The 18,621-nt window shown below is 36.1% G+C and overlaps 1 protein-coding gene, 1 long non-coding RNA gene and 12 other non-coding genes across 17 annotated transcripts in view; all 14 read right to left on the bottom strand.

The window, feature by feature from the left end:
* Nucleotides 1-373: 373 nt before the first annotated feature.
* Nucleotides 374-5,658, bottom strand: LOC137038259 (uncharacterized). The gene is made up of 18 exons (XR_010897438.1): nt 5,588-5,658; nt 5,079-5,120; nt 4,839-4,880; nt 4,621-4,649; nt 4,334-4,385; nt 4,121-4,151; nt 3,910-3,954; nt 3,596-3,637; nt 3,365-3,404; nt 3,179-3,207; nt 2,650-2,704; nt 2,437-2,467; nt 2,197-2,247; nt 1,981-2,025; nt 1,740-1,815; nt 1,515-1,564; nt 1,277-1,326; nt 374-876 (listed from the first exon to the last, which is right to left on the bottom strand). It is a non-coding gene; the product is annotated as an uncharacterized lncRNA (long non-coding RNA).
* On the bottom strand, nt 950-1,022 carry LOC137039347 (small nucleolar RNA SNORD47). Its single transcript, XR_010897615.1, has one exon. It is a non-coding gene; the product is annotated as a small nucleolar RNA SNORD47 (small nucleolar RNA).
* Nucleotides 1,402-1,474, bottom strand: LOC137039346 (small nucleolar RNA SNORD47). The gene has a single exon (XR_010897614.1). It is a non-coding gene; the product is annotated as a small nucleolar RNA SNORD47 (small nucleolar RNA).
* Nucleotides 2,319-2,402, bottom strand: LOC137039351 (small nucleolar RNA snR60/Z15/Z230/Z193/J17). Its single transcript, XR_010897619.1, has one exon. It is a non-coding gene; the product is annotated as a small nucleolar RNA snR60/Z15/Z230/Z193/J17 (small nucleolar RNA).
* Nucleotides 2,528-2,614, bottom strand: LOC137039350 (small nucleolar RNA snR60/Z15/Z230/Z193/J17). The gene has a single exon (XR_010897618.1). It is a non-coding gene; the product is annotated as a small nucleolar RNA snR60/Z15/Z230/Z193/J17 (small nucleolar RNA).
* On the bottom strand, nt 2,776-2,856 carry LOC137039343 (small nucleolar RNA SNORD79). The gene has a single exon (XR_010897612.1). It is a non-coding gene; the product is annotated as a small nucleolar RNA SNORD79 (small nucleolar RNA).
* On the bottom strand, nt 3,476-3,546 carry LOC137039355 (small nucleolar RNA SNORD75). Its single transcript, XR_010897622.1, has one exon. It is a non-coding gene; the product is annotated as a small nucleolar RNA SNORD75 (small nucleolar RNA).
* LOC137039348 (small nucleolar RNA SNORD74) lies at nt 3,699-3,783 on the bottom strand. The gene has a single exon (XR_010897616.1). It is a non-coding gene; the product is annotated as a small nucleolar RNA SNORD74 (small nucleolar RNA).
* Nucleotides 4,213-4,298, bottom strand: LOC137039352 (small nucleolar RNA snR60/Z15/Z230/Z193/J17). Its single transcript, XR_010897620.1, has one exon. It is a non-coding gene; the product is annotated as a small nucleolar RNA snR60/Z15/Z230/Z193/J17 (small nucleolar RNA).
* On the bottom strand, nt 4,471-4,551 carry LOC137039344 (small nucleolar RNA SNORD79). The gene has a single exon (XR_010897613.1). It is a non-coding gene; the product is annotated as a small nucleolar RNA SNORD79 (small nucleolar RNA).
* LOC137039341 (small nucleolar RNA SNORD24) lies at nt 4,723-4,800 on the bottom strand. Its single transcript, XR_010897611.1, has one exon. It is a non-coding gene; the product is annotated as a small nucleolar RNA SNORD24 (small nucleolar RNA).
* LOC137039353 (small nucleolar RNA SNORD75) lies at nt 4,955-5,025 on the bottom strand. Its single transcript, XR_010897621.1, has one exon. It is a non-coding gene; the product is annotated as a small nucleolar RNA SNORD75 (small nucleolar RNA).
* On the bottom strand, nt 5,189-5,268 carry LOC137039349 (small nucleolar RNA SNORD74). The gene has a single exon (XR_010897617.1). It is a non-coding gene; the product is annotated as a small nucleolar RNA SNORD74 (small nucleolar RNA).
* Nucleotides 5,659-7,102: 1,444 nt separating the features above from the next.
* The window catches only part of osbpl9 (oxysterol binding protein-like 9), a 33,111-nt gene continuing 21,592 nt past the window's right edge, over nt 7,103-18,621 (bottom strand). For all 4 annotated transcript variants that reach the window (XM_067414109.1, XM_067414110.1, XM_067414111.1 and 1 more), the window contains 13 exons: nt 17,099-17,258; nt 16,653-16,759; nt 15,621-15,739; nt 15,446-15,531; nt 14,556-14,733; nt 14,339-14,423; nt 11,581-11,691; nt 11,432-11,495; nt 11,187-11,327; nt 10,842-10,920; nt 10,669-10,760; nt 9,919-10,054; nt 7,103-8,579 (listed from right to left, as the gene is read on the bottom strand). In XM_067414109.1, the coding sequence (XP_067270210.1) occupies nt 8,505-8,579; nt 9,919-10,054; nt 10,669-10,760; nt 10,842-10,920; nt 11,187-11,327; nt 11,432-11,495; nt 11,581-11,691; nt 14,339-14,423; nt 14,556-14,733; nt 15,446-15,531; nt 15,621-15,739; nt 16,653-16,759; nt 17,099-17,258 (1,433 nt within the window). In that variant the 3' untranslated portion in view covers nt 7,103-8,504. The remainder of the gene's footprint in view (nt 8,580-9,918; nt 10,055-10,668; nt 10,761-10,841; nt 10,921-11,186; nt 11,328-11,431; nt 11,496-11,580; nt 11,692-14,338; nt 14,424-14,555; nt 14,734-15,445; nt 15,532-15,620; nt 15,740-16,652; nt 16,760-17,098; nt 17,259-18,621) is intronic.

The following is an 18,621-nucleotide window of genomic DNA, read 5'->3' as shown; positions in this document are numbered from 1 at the left end:
GTGGTAACAGTGCAATTTCTTAGCGGTGAGCAGACGGGACCAATCGCAGTGGTTTATGATCACATTTGTACAAGCATTTGGAACCGCGAACTACATCTCGCATATATGGTACAGTAGTATACGGCTCCAAATTCAACAATAGATTACAAAGAGGTCCGTTGTCGTGTTCAAAACTAGACATTACATATTATTATGTCAATGGGCAAATTCAGAGTGCGCTAGGCAAGGATGTTACACATGGAATTTGTCGTGAAAGGCTTTCAGAAGTATAACAATTATAAAAGAAACTTACAAAATTCAACCAAATTTACACAATACATTGTTATATTGCACTAATTTAAAAGAAATATAGTATTGTAATAGAACAAAGACATCTACTTCAGTTTTTGAATGTACAGAGGCTTTATTGGATTTAAAGATGTAGTTGAGATGCATGTACAAATTGTGGGTCAGGGTAAAGTCAATGTGAACAGAAAACAAATTCCAAACAAAGTGCAGTCTGTTGGAATATTCAAATCACAATGGGTTAGAGTTAAGGTTTAACAAACTATATTCAGAAGAAATTGGCTCCCATAAACTTATTCACTTAAATTCAAATCTTCAGGGGTTTAGGACTGTCACAGCTTGAAGAACGCCAACACAAACCATGATATCAAATACCTGAAAAGGGTCAGCCAACCCACATATATACATTCCTCAAAACATGATTAATAAGCTTTTGATTTTAATACCACTTTATTGAAGACAAACTTTACAAAGTTTCAAAAAACAGTTGTAAGATTTAGCCACTTCAAAAGGGATAAAATGACCTAAAATGAGACTATACACAAACTGAAGCTCTGGAACAACCCAGAAGAGAATGCAGGAAATGCCATTCTGTATAGGGAGAAAGAGGCAAAATTAAAAACAAAAACAAGTACAAAACGTCAAGGTCCAAGTAGTGACAGTCAACCTCAGACAATATGGAACGGTAAAGGGTATAATCAGCAGATTCATTTGGCAGAATCATGTCATCACAGGTTGCAAGAAACAAGAAAACATGCCATGAGACAGGGCTTTTCAAACAAGTCTTATTGTATGTAAAGATCAGTTGTTTTATATGAAGACACGGTGCACGGGTGATTGGGGTCCCCAGGACAGGTTTAAGCACTGTCTTGATACCATTTTTTTTTTTTTTAAATCAAAGCTATACTAGAACTTGAGATGAGGTCAGACATTTGCAAAGCATTATAAAACTCAACTATGGAAGATACTGCAAATTGCAAAACAAACCAACCTGTGAAAAGAGATTTACACTGCATCCAAAGCCATGTGGTACGACCAAGCCTTTGAAGAGAGCATTTTTTTTAAGAAAGCATATTTATAAAGCACAAATACAAACATCAAGGTGCAAATAGTGTCAACCTCAGAGAATATGGAACGGTAATGGGTATAATCAGCAGATTCATTTGGCAGAATCATTTCATCACAGGTTGCAAGAAACAGGAAGAAAGTGATAAGATAATAAATCATACCTTAAACACTGATTTTTTCCTTTAGAGCCATCCTAGATGATCTCAAGACCCTAAAAACAGCAAGCCAAACAATTAATAGGTCACATTGTCAACATTTAGCCCAGCCTAAAACTTGGGTTTAAATCAGTTAAAGACAATCCACATTGTGTGTTCAGGTCAGACATTTGCAAAGCATCATAAAACCCAACTACAGAAAATGTGTTGAACAAAAAAGCAGAAACCAACCTGTAAAAACTGACAGCCCATCCAAAGCCATGTGGTACTACCAAGCCATCAATGATACCTGTCAATGAGCAGACACCTGTTAGAATAGAAAACAGCCATCATAAGGATCAGGACTTAATACTGGTCATGTGACCAGATCAGCCAGAGCTAATATCCATCCTCCATAGCAAAAGTCAGTGGATATTTAATTCATCACATTGGTCAATAATAATAGTCAACTTGTGAAATGCACAGAACTTACAGCACTCATGATTGGCAGTCATCCTTTCAGTCATGCTGGTCAGTCCTAAACAACACAGACCATTAACACCAAACCAATCTTGAGAAAAGGCTACATGCTTTCTTTGTCTTAATCAGAAGGTTTTATTCATGTCCTCAATAAGATCAGAGACCTGATTCAAACTCATCAGTTTGAGACACTTCAGTACCCCTCACAAGTCACTTTAACTAGACTTACCCAGAAAAATCATTCAGACATCCGATTTTCCCACAGCCATTCACAAAATAACTGCAAGAAATTGAAAGTGCAAGTTAGATCAATGGAGAAAAAAAAAGAAAGGGGAAAAAAAAAAGCTCATGTTGATGCGTCAGCTAGGAGCGAAAGATATTGCTGTTGTTCTACATGGATATTCTGCTGAACTATGCAGTCATCATTCGCATCATGAATTGTGCCGTCAGGTCAAAATCTCAAACTCACCAGATAGGATTGAGCCCATGCCGTTCTCATGCTGCAAAGAGAAACACAAGTAAGACAAGAGCAAGAACTAATGCAGTATTTGTAGAAAACTGGGTGACATCAGTTAGGGGTGAAAGACTTTTTGTTTTGTGTTCTTCATGGAAATTCTGCTGAACTATGCAATCATCATTTGCCACAGGAAGTTATGTGCATTCTAATATCAGAAATTAGTACCATGCTAAGCTGACAGCATCTTCATGCAGCTTGTTCCAGCGTCTTCTTGAGAAACCTGTAAAAAGGAAAGAAAAAAAACTTAGTATGGAAGCGATTAAAAAAATAAATAAATACCGCTTAAACCAGCACTGTTTCAGTAAACTGATGTCTTTCAGTCTTATTCAGAGAGATTCCCATTGTTTTATAAAACAATCATCATGAACAGTGCATGACCGCCACCTAAAGCCCAATTTATACTTCTGCATCGTGCATGCCATAACTACATCGTAGGCTGCGTATAGCCTATAAAGCACCCTGACAACCACCTCCCAGAAATAAAAGCTAACAATGCAGCGATTCCATGTGGACTACAAGCACGGATTGGTCTGCCAGAACCCCTCCCCTCAGGGGCATCATGCTCTCTCTGCATGTGTAACAATTGCAAGTGAGAAGGTGTAAAGGCTACAGCACAGGTCCAACGCATAAGTATAAGTTAGCCTTAAGGGGCACTTTTTAAGAGTGGGCTTTTTTCCTTAATATAGAAACTCACCGGCGAGGTCCACTGCATTGCACATGTTCCTATGAACAGACAATTAGTCAAGGTTACAAAAAGAACATGACAATATACTGAATTCAAACACCAAGCATCAGATAATATATCTTGGTGGTTGCAATTTCAGCAGCCTGAACTCAAGAGTGGCAAAAAGTCAAACTAGAAGTGTAAGAAACTTAATACCTTTGACACACTAACTGTGCTTCAGATATGCTCCAGATTCCTGAAAGCAAAAACAAAATCCTGATCAACACACCAACTAATAAATCCAGTCTCAAATACAAAACCTTACAATGCCTCAGTATAACAAGTCTCAGAAATCACTTCTGTCCACTACTCTTATACGTTTATATTCATCATAGGCAAAACAAGCATCCATGGATGTGTTTAAAACAAGACTCAAGGTTTATATACCTGCGGTCTCCCGCCTTTACAAAAGTATTCAGGGCACTGGGCCTGGAAAGGAAAACGCATTTTAAAATAGTTCATGCAACTCTTAAAAGATAGCACAACTTGGTTACACATGTCAGAAATGTTGGCATTCATCAGTTATTTTCAGATGTCCCTACCAACATAATCTTCATCATACAAGTTCACAGTAATGACACTTGGTCAGCATCGGTTTAAAGTTCATGAACATTTAAATGTTAATTGCCATCATTAGGCAAATAATGAATGTTCCTAAACATTTAGAAAAATAATAATTCAGAAGCCTTTAGTGCACTTACCCAGGAACCCATTCAGACCACTCCCAGTTTAACAGTCATTAAGAGCTGTAAGAAATTAAAACCAGAAGTTAGATCACTGGAAAAGACATGTGCAAATACACCAGTTCTTACGTAGGAGCAAAAAATATTGCAGTGTTCTACATGGATGTCCAGCGGAACTATGCAGTTACGTCACATGTATTGCGTGCAGGAGTGTCAATCTTAAACTCACCAGATAGGACTGAGCCCGTGCTGTTCTCATGCTGCAAAGAGAAACACTAGTAAGACAAGAGCAAGAACTAATGCAGAATTGATACGAAACACTAGTGACATCAGTTAGGGGTGAAAGACTTTTGTTTTGGGTTCTACATGGAAATTCTGCTGAACTATGCAATCATCATTTGCCAGAGGAAGTTAAGTGCATTCTAATATCAGAAATTAGTACCATGCTAAGCTGACAGCATCTTCATACAGCTTGTTCCAGCTTCTTGAGAAACCTGTAAAAAGGAGAAAAAAAGAAAAACTTAGTATGGAAGATAAAAATATATATATATAAAAAAAAAAAACACGCTCTTAAACCAGCACTGTTTCAGTACACTGATGTCTTTCAGTCTTATTCAGAGAGATTCCCATTGTTTTATAAAACAATCATCATGAACAGTGTATAGCCACCAGATAGATTGGCATTTATGGGTTGTCAAAAAATAAAATGGGGGGAGAAAGTCATCTTACCTTTAAATTCAACTGCATAGCACATGTTCCTATGAACAATACAGTTGGTAAAATATTAGCAAAAAGAACAGTGGCACATTATACTAAAGGAGTAAAACACTGTGCATCAGATAAGATATCTTGGTGGTTGCAATTTCATCAGCCTGAACTCAAGAGTAGCAAATAGAGTCATCATTAGCACCATTATAAAATGGAAAACACATCATAAAATTAAATACCTTGAAGACATTGCAATTGTGCTTCAGATATGCTCCAGATTTCTGCAAGAAAATAAACGACCGTAATCACAATACTGCAACTAATAAATTAAAATGTAAAATACAACACATGACAATGCCTCAGGATAAAAATTCTCAGAAATCACTTCTGTCCACTACTCTTATACAATTATATTCATCATAGGCAAAACAAATATCCATGAATGAATGAGTTTAAAACATGACTCAAGGTTTATATACCTGCTGTCTCCCGCCTTTGCAAAAGTATTCAGGGCACTGGGCCTGGAAAGGAAAGCATTCATTTTAAAATAACTTTCGCGTAACTCATGTAAAGACGACAAGCACAACAGTTATACATGTCAGAAATGTTGGCATTCATCATTTATTCTCAGATGTCCCTACCAACATAATCTTCGTCATACAAGTAAACACGAGGTCGTGCACTTAACGTTCAAAGATGTTTTACAGGTTATCATGTAAATAAAATAAACGTTAGTTTCTTGCCATCATCAGACAAATAACATTTATCTTATGCAGATGTAAAAAAAGAATAAGGACACTTAGAAGCATTTTAACGCTAATGGAGGCCTGTACCACGTGGATCACACTACGCATTAGCAGGCTATTTTTTAGTTTGCACGTATTGAAACAAAAAAAGTATAATCAAAATAAACAACTACATATCGTATTTACACTAAAAAAATGACGAAAATCATTACTGCAGATACATAAAAACAGAATCACATTACCTTCTCGAGAAAACACCGCGGAAGAATGAGACCGAATGAATGCGTCGCTTTGCATTTTATACTGTTTCATCGCAATGCTTTCTGGGAAATTCCTTTGCTTATATTAGATATTAGTATACTGACACAAGATGTCGCTATGGTGCCTTCATTTGCGTTCAATGAGCTCTTACCGGCACATAATGTCCATTACGTGAATTCGGATCAATACTAAAACGAAACGTTAATATGAACTAATTTCTACACTAATATCTTAGTGTAGCATATTAGGTGTTGCACCAGTGAAAGATACACTCTTATCTATTGAGAATGACATGCAGATAAGCTTCCATTTAATGGGTCTAACATAGTCACTCATTTTAACATGTGTTTGTAATGTTGGGCAACTGCAAGAAAGCTGATTTTCATCCATTCTGTTTCTGTGCAGAACAAATTTCCATGAACACTTGCACCATGATTCACTGAAGTTTTGTTTACATCATAGATGTATAGACTAGACCAGGGGTTTTCAAAACCATTCCTGGAGCCTCCCCAGCACTGCACATTTTGGATATCTCCCTTATTGGACACACCCAGCTCAGCTCATGGAGTACTAAACTGATGAGTTAATACAGCTTTGTTAAATAAGAAACTAATAAGGGAGACATCCAAAATGTGCAGTGCTGGGGAGGCTCCAGGAATGATTTGAAAACCCCTGGACTAGACAACATACCTTGGTAATTAAAGGCTTGTAAACAAACAAGGAAAGTTACTGTGAATAGTGTTGGGTAAGTTACTGTAAAAAAAAGGAATTAATTACTAGCTACTAATTACATCTCAACATCACATCTCCACCAGTGTAATTAGATTACTGCACTAACTACTATTTTACATATATATATATATATATATATATATATATATATATATATATATATATATATATATATATATATATATATATATAAATCCCAAATTAACAACAACCAGTTGAACAATAAAATCATAGACATGAAACTACACTTCTGATTCTTTTAAATAAGCAATAGGCCTATACAATTGCATAAATTATTCTTGAACTGACCAAAGAGTGTAAAGGAAACAGGCTACATTAAAAACATAAATTTTTACATCACGTTTTGATGTTAAATCCACTGTTTTATATAGAATTGTTCTATAGTCTATACAGTAACTAGGCCAGTATTTAATGCAATGACATCAGAATTAAACTACAGAAAAATTCAGAGTAATCCCTTACTTTACTTCTTCAAGGGAAACGTGAAATAATCAAATTACAGTAATTTGATTACTTAGTAATTAATTACACCAAACACTAACTGTGGAATGTGTACTGCACATGTATTGCTTGCAAGGTACCTGCACATTTTGACCAAAGACTTTAAATCAATCTGATGCATTTTAAATGAAATTACTAAGTAAAATAAAAAATAAGCACCTATACCTAAAATAAAATTACCTACAGCATCATTCAACACTAGATGTCTGAAAAAAGAAATGCATTCAACCTTTTCACACAAATTGGTCTCACTGAGATTTAATATTATATTGTGATACATGGAAATCTGTTACAATCAATTGTCAGGCAAAAAAGTTTTTGGGGATTGCCTCTGGAAAGCAATACTAGGCGAAAGTGAACTTTACTGCATATGGCAAGGCCTCATATTTACTACAGATGAAGAGCAAATGGCTTTTTAATCTATAACAGTAATAATGTTTTGCCAGTTTTGCTCTACTTGCATGTCAGAAAAAAGAATTGCACAATTTGATTTTGCTTGTTGCAAGTGTTACACCATGTATATAGATGTCATTCCACTTATTTATCAAAGTAAACGCTGTCCTGAGTGACTCAATGTGCCTACAGATCATTTTACCTCCAAGAAGAGAATCAAATCTTTGTGATACATGACTATATGAAACATATTTATTTGGATTAAAATGTGACATTTCACAGAAAGAGAGATTGCAGGGCAATTTGTGATAACATTGCTTAACCTCAGCGGTAGAAGCACAGATTTGTCGAATGGTTTTATTGTGCACCATTACGATTTCCTAATGGACAGTCTTAGTTTATATATGAAGTTGATAAATTACGTGGGCACTCAAGCAGCATTCTATAAAAAAGCATATCAAATCATTCTCAAAAACAATAAATTGGAATGATTATAACCATGGCAAAGTTGTCTCCAATTTCAGCCCCATAATGTAAATGGTAAATTTTGCTCATTGTGGCTTTTGAAGCATAAAAGTGTATCTCTTAAAAGGCTGATGATGGAGTAGAACATAAAGGGAATGGTTGCCGTCAAGTATGTATATTTCAACAGTTACTATTGCCCTAGAGAAAGAAGAAAAATGGAAACCAAGAATATATCATATCTTCTATATATAAATAGCTGTAGCTAGCAGTATGTGAACCAAGTTCTCTTTTTTTGTTTACTTTGTAATTCCACCGTTAAGGCTTTTCGAACATTAAGATACAGCCTTCGATCCTCAGTCCGCTGCTTCCCTGAGATACAGAACGCTGTAGTTTTCAGTTTTGTTCGATAGAAACACCTCAACCCCTCAGGAGTGTGAGAGAGAGACGTCCAGCGGGACCGTTCTTCTTTTGCCAAGACGAGAGCGTTTGTTTGATTTGTGATGTTGAAGGGCTTCTGATCATATCTTCTTTGTGTTTGTGGTGTTTTGTTCTTCCTCAAGGGGTGGTAGAGAGGTGGATGTGTTGAACTAGCGAGCAGGGAGGTTTTTTATTTTTTTATTTGTATAGATTATTTGAGTTTGTATTTTCTTCTTATTTCATTCAAACTTCGAAAATGCAAAGCTGTAAGGGTTCATTCATCAGTCATTCCAAGGCTGAATAAGAAAAGTGGTTTGCGAGAGAGTTCTGTTTTCTAGACTCTGTGAAAAGGGCCTCTTGGAAAGGGCCTCAGTGTCGTTGCGATGATAGTCGCTTCAGGAGAGGCTCGTCGTAGACCCAGCATTCACCGTCCTCGTGAAACAGCTGCAGGGAAACAAACGAATCACACATTAAACATAAGGATTGATCTGAAGGCAAGCCAGTTCAGTTCATTCATAAATTCAATTCAAGGTGTTTTACATTACATATCTTCTTCAGCAAAATTCACTCTCTCACTCTCTCACTCTCTCACTCTCTCACTCTCTCACTCTCTCACTCACTCTCTCACTCTCTCACTCTCTCACTCTCTCACTCACTCTCTCACTCTCTCACTCACTCACTCACTCACTCACTCACTCACTCACTCACTCACTCACTCACTCACTCACTCACTCTCTCACTCTCTCACTCTCTCACTCTCTCACTCTCTCACTCTCTCACTCTCTCTCTCTCTCTCACAGGAACATTCTGTTCACATCATTGAGCTCTGTTCAAATTATGAGGATGTTGGCCTCATTTACAGTTACGAGGTCCTTGACTGTCTAACATGTTTTCAAACTGGGGGCTGAAATATTTTAAAATGTGCTTATTTTTTCAGTCACCAATAAGAAATGAATTTATTTTGCAAATGGTCAAATCATTTCCCAGATTTAGCCAGTTCAGTTCATTCATAAATTCAATTCAAGGTGTTTTACATTACATATCTTCTTCAGCAAAATTCACTCTCTCACTCTCTCACTCTCTCTCTCACTCTCTCTCTCACTCTCTCTCTCACTCTCTCACTCTCTCACTCTCTCACTCTCTCACTCTCTCACTCTCTCTCTCTCTCTCTCTCTCTCTCTCTCTCTCTCTCTCTCACAGGAACATTCTGTTCACATCATTGAGCTCTGTTCAAATTATGAGGATGTTGGCCTCATTTACAGTTACGAGGTCCTTGACTGTCTAACATGTTTTCAAACTGGGGGCTGAAATATTTTAAAATGTGCTTATTTTTTCAGTCACCAATAAGAAATGAATTTATTTTGCAAATGGTCAAATCATTTCCCAGATTTAGCCCCAAAATCAGCTTAGAACATGTAAAACAAGTCATTAATTTCCTTCCAGTCTGGCAACAACAGACAGGCCTAGAATGAGCTCAAAAAATAAAGTCAAAAGATAAAGTCGTTGTGGTTTTAACTTAATTTTTACTAAGAAATGTGTTTAATTGCTGAGTTGGTTGGTTTGGTAAAAAGTTGAAATATGTTGAGTAAATGAATTAGAAGAACTGTGGGGCACTGTTGGGCTCTATAAACATCCAGCTATGTGCATCATAAAACTCAGCTTAAGAACATGGTGTAATAAGCATCAGAAACTAATTAAAAACCATTTATCAATCATATTTCAATCTCAGTATTTCTCACGGCACATTTCCCCTCTTAACATGTGTGTACATAAGCACACTCACTCTCGTCTCCCACTGCATTTCCTTCTCCTTCCTCTCTCTGGCCTCTGCCCTCTGTTTCTCCTCCAGCCTATGTTTGGCTTCCGTCGCTGCATCAATGTCCTTGAGTTTCAGGTTCACTGTCACGTCCTTCCACAAACTGACAGCCAGACAGAGAAATAACAACGGTCTGCATCAGATCATCTCACAGAGGTAACCAAGCAGAAAAAAACATCACTTCAGTAGGTCCCCAGAGAAGCCGCACCGCAAAAATAACCTTTTGAAGATCAGCAAATAAATAAGGTGCAAACAAAACTGAACTGGGAATTAGATATAGTGGGGTCCAAAAGTGAATTAGTGAAAATGCTTGTGCATGCATATTTAATTTTTAAATGTAATGTAGTTTATGCCATTACAAATTATATTATTAGAATAAAAAATTGAGTATGAAGTTGAATTAAAAAAAAAAACTTAAGGTAAATTAATGCATTTGATTTGTCCCTCTTTGCTTTAATAACAGCAGTACACAAGTTTGTGCAAAACAAGCCTGAACATCTGAACTTCTGTGCAAAGATTATCACACATCTACTCTACAAATGTACTTATATGATTAGTGACCTAGAAATGTTGAACAACTTAAAACACATAATAACTTTCAGTGAAAACCATTTGCAAAATCCTAAAACTTTGTCTATAGCAAGATTTACATGGAATGTTCAGCCACAAATTTTAAATGTGGACTTTCTAAAGCAGAGAAAAATACGGCCTACACACCTTCTGGATTCATAATCCAACTGGTCCTCCAATTTCCGCACCTTCTTCTTAACAATGCCCAATTTCTTTGTGTCAATGAATTCTGCATTTTCCTGAGAGTAAAAGCAATTATGTTACTTCAAATCTATTATTGAATGTACTTCTTTTTCTTGTTTTCTAGGGTTCTAACTTACCCCGGTGGCCCATTTTGCATACATCACACCATTCCACTCTCCCTCTATGGAGCAGTATGACTTCTTATCATTGGGAGCACTAAAATATAGACAATAATATGAGGATATTAGTAAACATTCTCAATTAATATGGATATTAACCTTCTCAAATCAGATGCTAAATGCATTTGCATACAAATTATATGTCTTTATGCATGAATTCACCATTATAATGAAAGAAACCCCTATAGTGTTTTAGCATAGTAGTACAGATTTGTCAAAATGTCTGATTTTGTAAATCACTGTGTGCTTTAATGGACATTTATTCATTTATAATCTGTCTGACTTTGGCTCACTTTGACTTACAATATCTCAGCAGTTATCCTGTGCTTCTTTCCTCCATAGAAGGGTTTGGTGTGGAAAACTATATTGGCACTGTAGCCAGATTTGGAACAGGAAATATTGCACTCCCCACCCAGCTCAACCCACGGAACAGTGAGTATTGACCTATAGGAGCACAGGGAGATGGATGAGATGCCTCCTTCATCCTCTAGACTAGAAATCTCAAATATATCAGATTATTAAAAGTGATGGAATCAAACAATGCTTACCTCCCATAGCCATTGGGAAAATTAAGAATATAGTGTTCATCATATTCAAGACAAGACACACAACCTAAAGCAGACAGGAGAGAATAATTAAGCACAGCAATATAGAACTGATGTTTATTAAATCACAACCTAACAATGTCCTTGATTACCTTGACCAATATTATGGACACCGATTGACATTCCAAGGAATTTCGATTTTGTCCAGATGTGGGCATTGAATTGAATTTTCTTGCTGTAACACTCGGCATAAAACGCAGATACTGCAAAAGAACAATGGTGTTAAAAAATTATCACATTTTATTAAAAAATGTATCTAATTATGGTAAAAAAAATTTTTTTTAAAAGAGTTTAAATAAAGTATCAATTAAAACATTTTTTTTTTATAAATAATGCAATATTTTATACCTAATTGTAATTATTTTACTTTTCAGAACCAGTAACAGATTTGAGATTAAAGGCACAGTATGTAATTTTTGCCGCAAGATGTTGCTCATTCAAAACAAAGGCGTAGCTTGATGACACCTTGATTTTGTAGAATCATGGGAATTGTTGTCATTCACCTCTACAGCCGATAGAAAAGAATCAGGTTTGGCCAAAAATCATATTTATGGATGAGCTAATGTATAAAAGATTTATTAACGTTACTGTAGTATGAAGCAAGGTGGGGCTGAAAGCCATTGGAGTGGAACAAGGCAGTTGGAGTGATTGATAATGAGAGAAAAGCGCGACACATTTGAGTTTCCACTTCTTCTGCTCATATTAGATCAGTGTTGCCACAGTTACTTTGAAAAAGTAATCTGATTACTGATTACTGATTACTCCTTTAAAAAGTAACTTAGTTACTTTACAGATTACTTGATTTTAAAAGTAACTAAGTTAGATTACAAGTTACTTTATTAGTTACATTCAGCAGTTGCCGACAACACCGCTGCCGCCTCAAAATAGAAATGACAACCGTTTTTGGCAACACACTTTATTGTATTTATGCCCGAGACTGATGGTCCCGACTTTTTTACGCCCCCTTTTTTAGGCTTCTCCTTCGTTTTATATTTATTTTAATAATTAAAATGAACAATGAGATGTGCTGGTGGAAACAACATGAGACCATGATAGCTTGCGCCACTGTCAAGATATGGCTCGCGCAGGGTTAAAGAGTCCGTTTCTTCAGAGCAGCTGCTAGAGTTATGGCCTTTTTACAACTGGTTCCTTCATTCGTTTTCTCTGACCAGGTATCTATCTGATTGCGAAATGACCAGGAGTAACGTTAGGCCTAAATGCCTTCCGAGAGTCTTTCGAGACGTATTTAATTCCGATCACTCAAACAAACCAATTCAGAAGGTGCATGAAAGCATTTCAAACTAAACCGGACAAATGTAAATATATCTGGTTGTTTAAACCACATGTGTAAATTTTACTCCTGGCAAATAATTAAAAAATAAATGTGTGAGAGCATGTTATGTTGTAGTTAGATAGATATGACGGTGCTACTGCAACATCGCTGCAGATGAGTAAAGCAAGCCAACGCATATGGCCGTAAATGAAACTTTAAAATAAGTCACACAAAACACAATCATCTTCAATATAAATTAATGAGACTAATGATCTTACCAGTGCTTAGGTCGCTCTCTCTCATATTGCGATCATTGAATTTAAAATGAGCTGCTGAATAAAATGCTGGAATCTTTTGCTTTGATGTGAACTCCGTTAAATGAGCATATACCGCGGGAATTGAAGATCGGATTTATATTAATTTTGCTGAAGTGTAAGGTAGGCTATAAGACAACCTGCCTGTACTTTTTTTTTTGTTTGTTTAGATTGTGTAGCCCATTTCAGGTTTTTTGAGCACCGTTGCGAGCATGTTGTGAGCAGTAGGCTAATCTATCAGCTGCCTCAGCTCGTCAGAAATGCCTTTGTGGTGGTATAATAACTAGCCTACTTTGTTTTTAATGTCAAAGTAGTTATATTTCGTTTCGTTTATTTTTTAAGTTCATTTAGAAAAATGTTTGGAGCAATTTTTGTTTGTTAAATTAAAGTTTTAATTTTTTTATGTGACGACCCAGTGAGTTAACCGCATGTTTAATAGCCTAGTCTCTCAAACCATCTCTTGAATTGTCTTGCCTATATAAACTTTAATTTAACAAACAAAATTAGGATAATAAAAAACGAAACGAAAAATAACTACTTTGACATTAAAAACAAAACTGAACTATTTTAATGGCTGCAACAATGTAAAAAATAAAATAAATAAATAAAAAACACGGCTCCAGCCCTCGGGCTGAGAACTTTGATAAGCTGTCGGTTTTTACAAAGGAAAATGACTAAAATAGTAACTCACAGTGACTTGGATAAGTAACTTTAATCTGATTACTGTTTTGGAAATAGTAACGCGTTAGATTACTCGTTACTGGAAAAAAGTAGTCAGATTAGAGTAACGCGTTACTATGTAACGCGTTACTGGCATCACTGTATTAGATACATCTGAGTGTGTTGAAAGTTATGTTATAATGCTACTCTATGCATCCGCTCTGCGGCTGAGACACTTGTTGCACACTGCCGATCACTAGATCAATATTAGGCATGGTAAAACATCAAGGGTAATGAGGGTATGATGTCATTGATAGGTGATGCACAGACACAGGCCGTGTCTTGGTTAAAATAGCTTATTTCTCTGGTTTTAAACAACCTTGGAAACATTTGGGATCATGCAAGTACACAAGTCAACAAAATATATAACATTGTTTTAGTGAATTTTTAATGCAAAAATATTACATACTGTGCTTTTAAGAAAATATCTGGTAACATGTAAATTGGATCTGTTTTCTTCCACTGGTGACAATAAATTAAAATTAGTTAAGCATAATATTGCTCTCAGGGATAAAATTAATGTTTAGTTAGTTGAGCACTTACTAGGAGGGTGGTGAGAAACCTGCTCTGCCACAAATGACACACTGTTTTTGCAACTCCACGGCACTGGCCCATCTGATACAGACTCCTAGAAAGACAGACAGTGAGCAAGGGAGGGAGAAAGACAGAGGTCAAAAGAAAAATTACAATACAGGAGGAGTGGTATCAAATTTGTTATAGAATGTAAACTTCCTACTTTTAGACCCACAAACACACTCACAGTAGCAGCAGGATCTTCTGTTTCAAAGGGGAGGTCCCAATGACAGAAGAACACCTCGCCCAGAATGGGGTTGTAGGGCTTCTTGGCCACAGATCCTTTCCGACCAGCGTGAAAGGCAGAGAGGTACCACTTTACAACCTGCACCATGCGGTCCTTTGGATCCTGCTGCTCCGCAATACTGCAACACATGCCAGAGTAAATCAATCACAAGATGAAGCTAAAGTATTAGTATTTACAAGGGTGAAAACTTAGCAGTGCTTAGAAAAATAAAATAAAAAACTCATGAGTTAATCATGATTAGAAGCAAATCAAAAGAGTTGTGAGCTGCAGCCCATGTGACACTAGCAGTATTGTGGAAGCTATTTGAAACTGTAGATCATCAAACTAAAAGCTGCTAATAATTTATAGTAGTTATAGGGAAGCTTGAAGCGTCCCTTTTCTAAAAGTTATAAGCTTCAATAACTTAACAAAAAGTTGCTAAATACATTACATAAGAGATTAGAATGGGGATTAAAATGAAAATCACTTTTGTTACGTTTATTAAAACAAACAGTTAGAAACAATCACCTTAAATGAATCAAAAATGAATGAAAAATATTTCAGAGCAAACATATTCTTGTTTGATTATTTCCTCAGCTCATTTGGTTGCAAAGCTATGCATGCAATTTAATAAAATAGCAATGTAATATTCTGTCACGGTACACCGCTACTGGTTGATAAAACAGCTCAGCTACTGTCAAGCTACTCAAAAACGTAGTCAAGCATTCACTTTACAATATTTTTGAGCATTGCTACTCTCAAGTTAAACGATAATGACAGTGCCGCTGTGATCATTCATCAGAATCCATATGGTAGAACAGATGCGAGATACAAGACAGGTTGAACATTACCTTACAAACAAATCCGGGTGAGCAAAGAAATCTGCATACATTTCCAGCAACGACCTCCGCTCCAAGATAAATGTCGGCAAGACGACCTGAGGATGACAATGATGGATTGCAGATAGAAATTTTAGGGGGAAAAAAAAGGAGAGAATATGAAAAAGAGAATGCTGTTTGTGTTTACCTTGGTGAGGTCCATGCCCAGTCGCACTTGAGACAGCAGATGCATGATGACACTTTTGTGTTCTTCAACAGATTCACCTTCACCGTCATCATCCCTCTCATCGTGACTGTCAAACTGATCTGAGAAAAGCACAGAAATCAATGTATTCGGCAAACAGCAAATGCAAAACTCTTTTTAAAAGTCCAATTAAAAGTGAAGTGTAATCTTGGAACCACAAGCGTCAGCAAAATAAAAGGTTTCACAAATACAACAACACTACACTACTCAATATATGGATGTTTTACTTGTAGTTGAGCTGGGATTGCTAGTGTAGTTTTTATTATAGAATATTGCAGTGTTTATTATAAATGATTTATCTGTGCACATTTTGATTCTTATTATTATTTTTATTTGTATGTGCCTTTGTAATTGTTAATGAAAATAACTTCCCCTCCCACTTGCATCAAGATCTTTTCTCTGAGATGTTTTTTTCCAGGCGGGACAACCCATCACCAGCATCAATAAATCCCAGCAATAGCAAACAACAATGATTCAACATTCCAATCAATTCCCTGTGGACAAAATCAAGTCCCATCCTATGTTTTTTCTTTTTCGAGAAGTCATTTCAGATGTACTTCACAATAGTACTATAACATAATACAATACAATAATATAACTAATCGAATCGAATATACATGAGTGTTTATATAATGAGGTGTGTGTGTTTTTTTTGTAACTTTTTAAATCAGCATCAAGCAAAAACTCACAAAAAACAACTTAAAAACAATTTGGGAAAATTGTTTAAGATTGTACATATATATGTGGTTTATGCAGAGAAATGTGTATAATGACATGGGTATTACAACGCAAGCATGGTTTATGATGACATTTTCTACTACTAATACTAACAGGTGTTTCTTTCGGTGGGTAGGTTTAGGGGTGGGGTAGGGTAGGGGCATAAGTGTATACAGTTTGTACAGTATAAAACCATTAAGCCTATGGGGAGTCCCTGTAAACCACATATTCAAGAATGTGTGTGCGTGTTTTGTGTACCTGCATCAGTGGTGCCGTTCGACATGGAGGAGTTGATTGATTCATTAGTGTCTGGTCGTTTGAGGGCTGTGCTGTCTTTACTGTTCACAGCAGCTGTTCTGTTCGGACTGCATAAAGACAAGAATAATGTCAGTTTATTCCAGAATAATTATGTAACGATATAAGGCAGTGTTTGTGTGTGAAAATGAGTGTGTATGGTTTTAATTCGGTCAGTGTGTTTCTTTTGGTTTTCAGTAAATAGTGTGGGGGAGTGTAAGTGTTTATCTCTAAGCAGTATTGTTTTCACATTATGCATGTGTTCCTTAATGTGCGTGTGGGTGGGTGCTACTATAATTTACTTGTGCAGGAGTTTTAATTATAGTGTGTTTTTCATGTTTTATTTTGATGCAGTATGTGTTTATATACATTACTCATATTATTCAGCGTTTTGGTGTGGTGTAACTCACTCCGTGCAGTGTTTCGGTGAGGTGCTGCTCTGATAAAACTCATCTGCATCGTAAAACTCGTCTTCGCTGCTGGAATAGGAGAAGTCAGGAACAGTGTGGGGTGGTACGTTCATGTGACTGGGAGAAGTCACACTGCTGCTAGGAGCTGAAGGACCACTCCCTAAAACCACAGAAGAAAATTAAACCAATAAATGTGAGAATAAATGCGAACGTGTTGAGGAACTATGACTAACCACATTCATTTAAACAACACCACAGCCGACGGTCAGTATAGCATCTGTTATGGGTTGAGGTTTTTTGCTTTTGCATATGTGGCTGGCATGTGGGTTCAAATAAACAGCATGGCCGATTAGCTCATCTACACACTTAGTAGTATATTACTAAGCTGATTTCACAAACACAAGGTGTCCCACTTTATATTAGGTGGCCTACTTATTGCGGTCTTATTGTATTGTAAAACACTTTTGCTGATATTGAGGTGGGATACAGGTAAAGTTAGGAACAGGTGTAGTGGTATGGGTAGGTTTAAGAGTAGGGTTAGGTTTAAGGGAAGTGTCAAGAGTGTAATTACATTTATAATTACGGAAATTAATTAAGGATGTAATAACATGCAGGTCATAAGTACAATGTAAAAACAAACACAATAACTGCATTGTATCAAATTATTATTTTTAAATGTTAGTACAAATTTATGGCCACCTAATATAAAGTGAGTCCCACAGGGGTCAAATGTTAAAAATGACAATATGTTAAACATGTACACATGTACACATCACATTAACGTGTGAAATACACTTTTTTTGTCTATAGGTCTAATGATTGGACCCAACAAAAAATAGAGTTCAAACTTGATTTAAAACAATGACTCTGCCTTTGCTGTTTGCCACAAAACATGCATATTCAAATAAGCTTCAAAGACAAGGTTCATGCCCACCCTCAGTGTCAATCACTCTTATGCAAATACTTTATATGTACACCCATGACATCCCTCTCCTCAGCCAATTCACTAGTGACACTTTTATAAGAAAAAACATGGTCACTCTTAACATTTAAATATTCTTCATGTTAATATGTAACTAATCATATACCGGTATTATAGTACAAATTAATATTAATGAAAACTATGTTATTATTTTATATATTTTAATTTAACAATGTAATAATTTTATCATCACTAGCTTTTTTATTTCTTTAGATTTTCTATTAATTTCTATTTTTTTTTTATTGGACTGACTATATAACTATCTTTAAAAATGCTAATAATTATAATACAATTGTAAGGAGTTCAGGAATGTAAAGGCAAAAAAGAAAATGGCTAGTAAGACACGGCATTCATATAATTGTGATGTTGTCGGCCTAGTAAATAAAATGTTTGGTTGTGTTGACAAGACTGTTCAGATGCTCAAAGCAGTCCAATTAAATCAGCCCTGCCTACAGCGCAAGCACTTTCGGCATGAATATAAATGGAAATCCTGATTCACAGTCTGCACTTTTGAGCTCTTGACTGTTTTATGTGTATTTTC

This window comes from Pseudorasbora parva, chromosome 13 (genome assembly GCF_024679245.1).
Source record: "Pseudorasbora parva isolate DD20220531a chromosome 13, ASM2467924v1, whole genome shotgun sequence".
In the NCBI taxonomy this organism is placed as follows: domain Eukaryota; kingdom Metazoa; phylum Chordata; class Actinopteri; order Cypriniformes; family Gobionidae; genus Pseudorasbora; species Pseudorasbora parva.
Note: the sequence above shows the minus strand (reverse complement) of the source record. Positions and strands in the feature narration are given on the sequence as shown.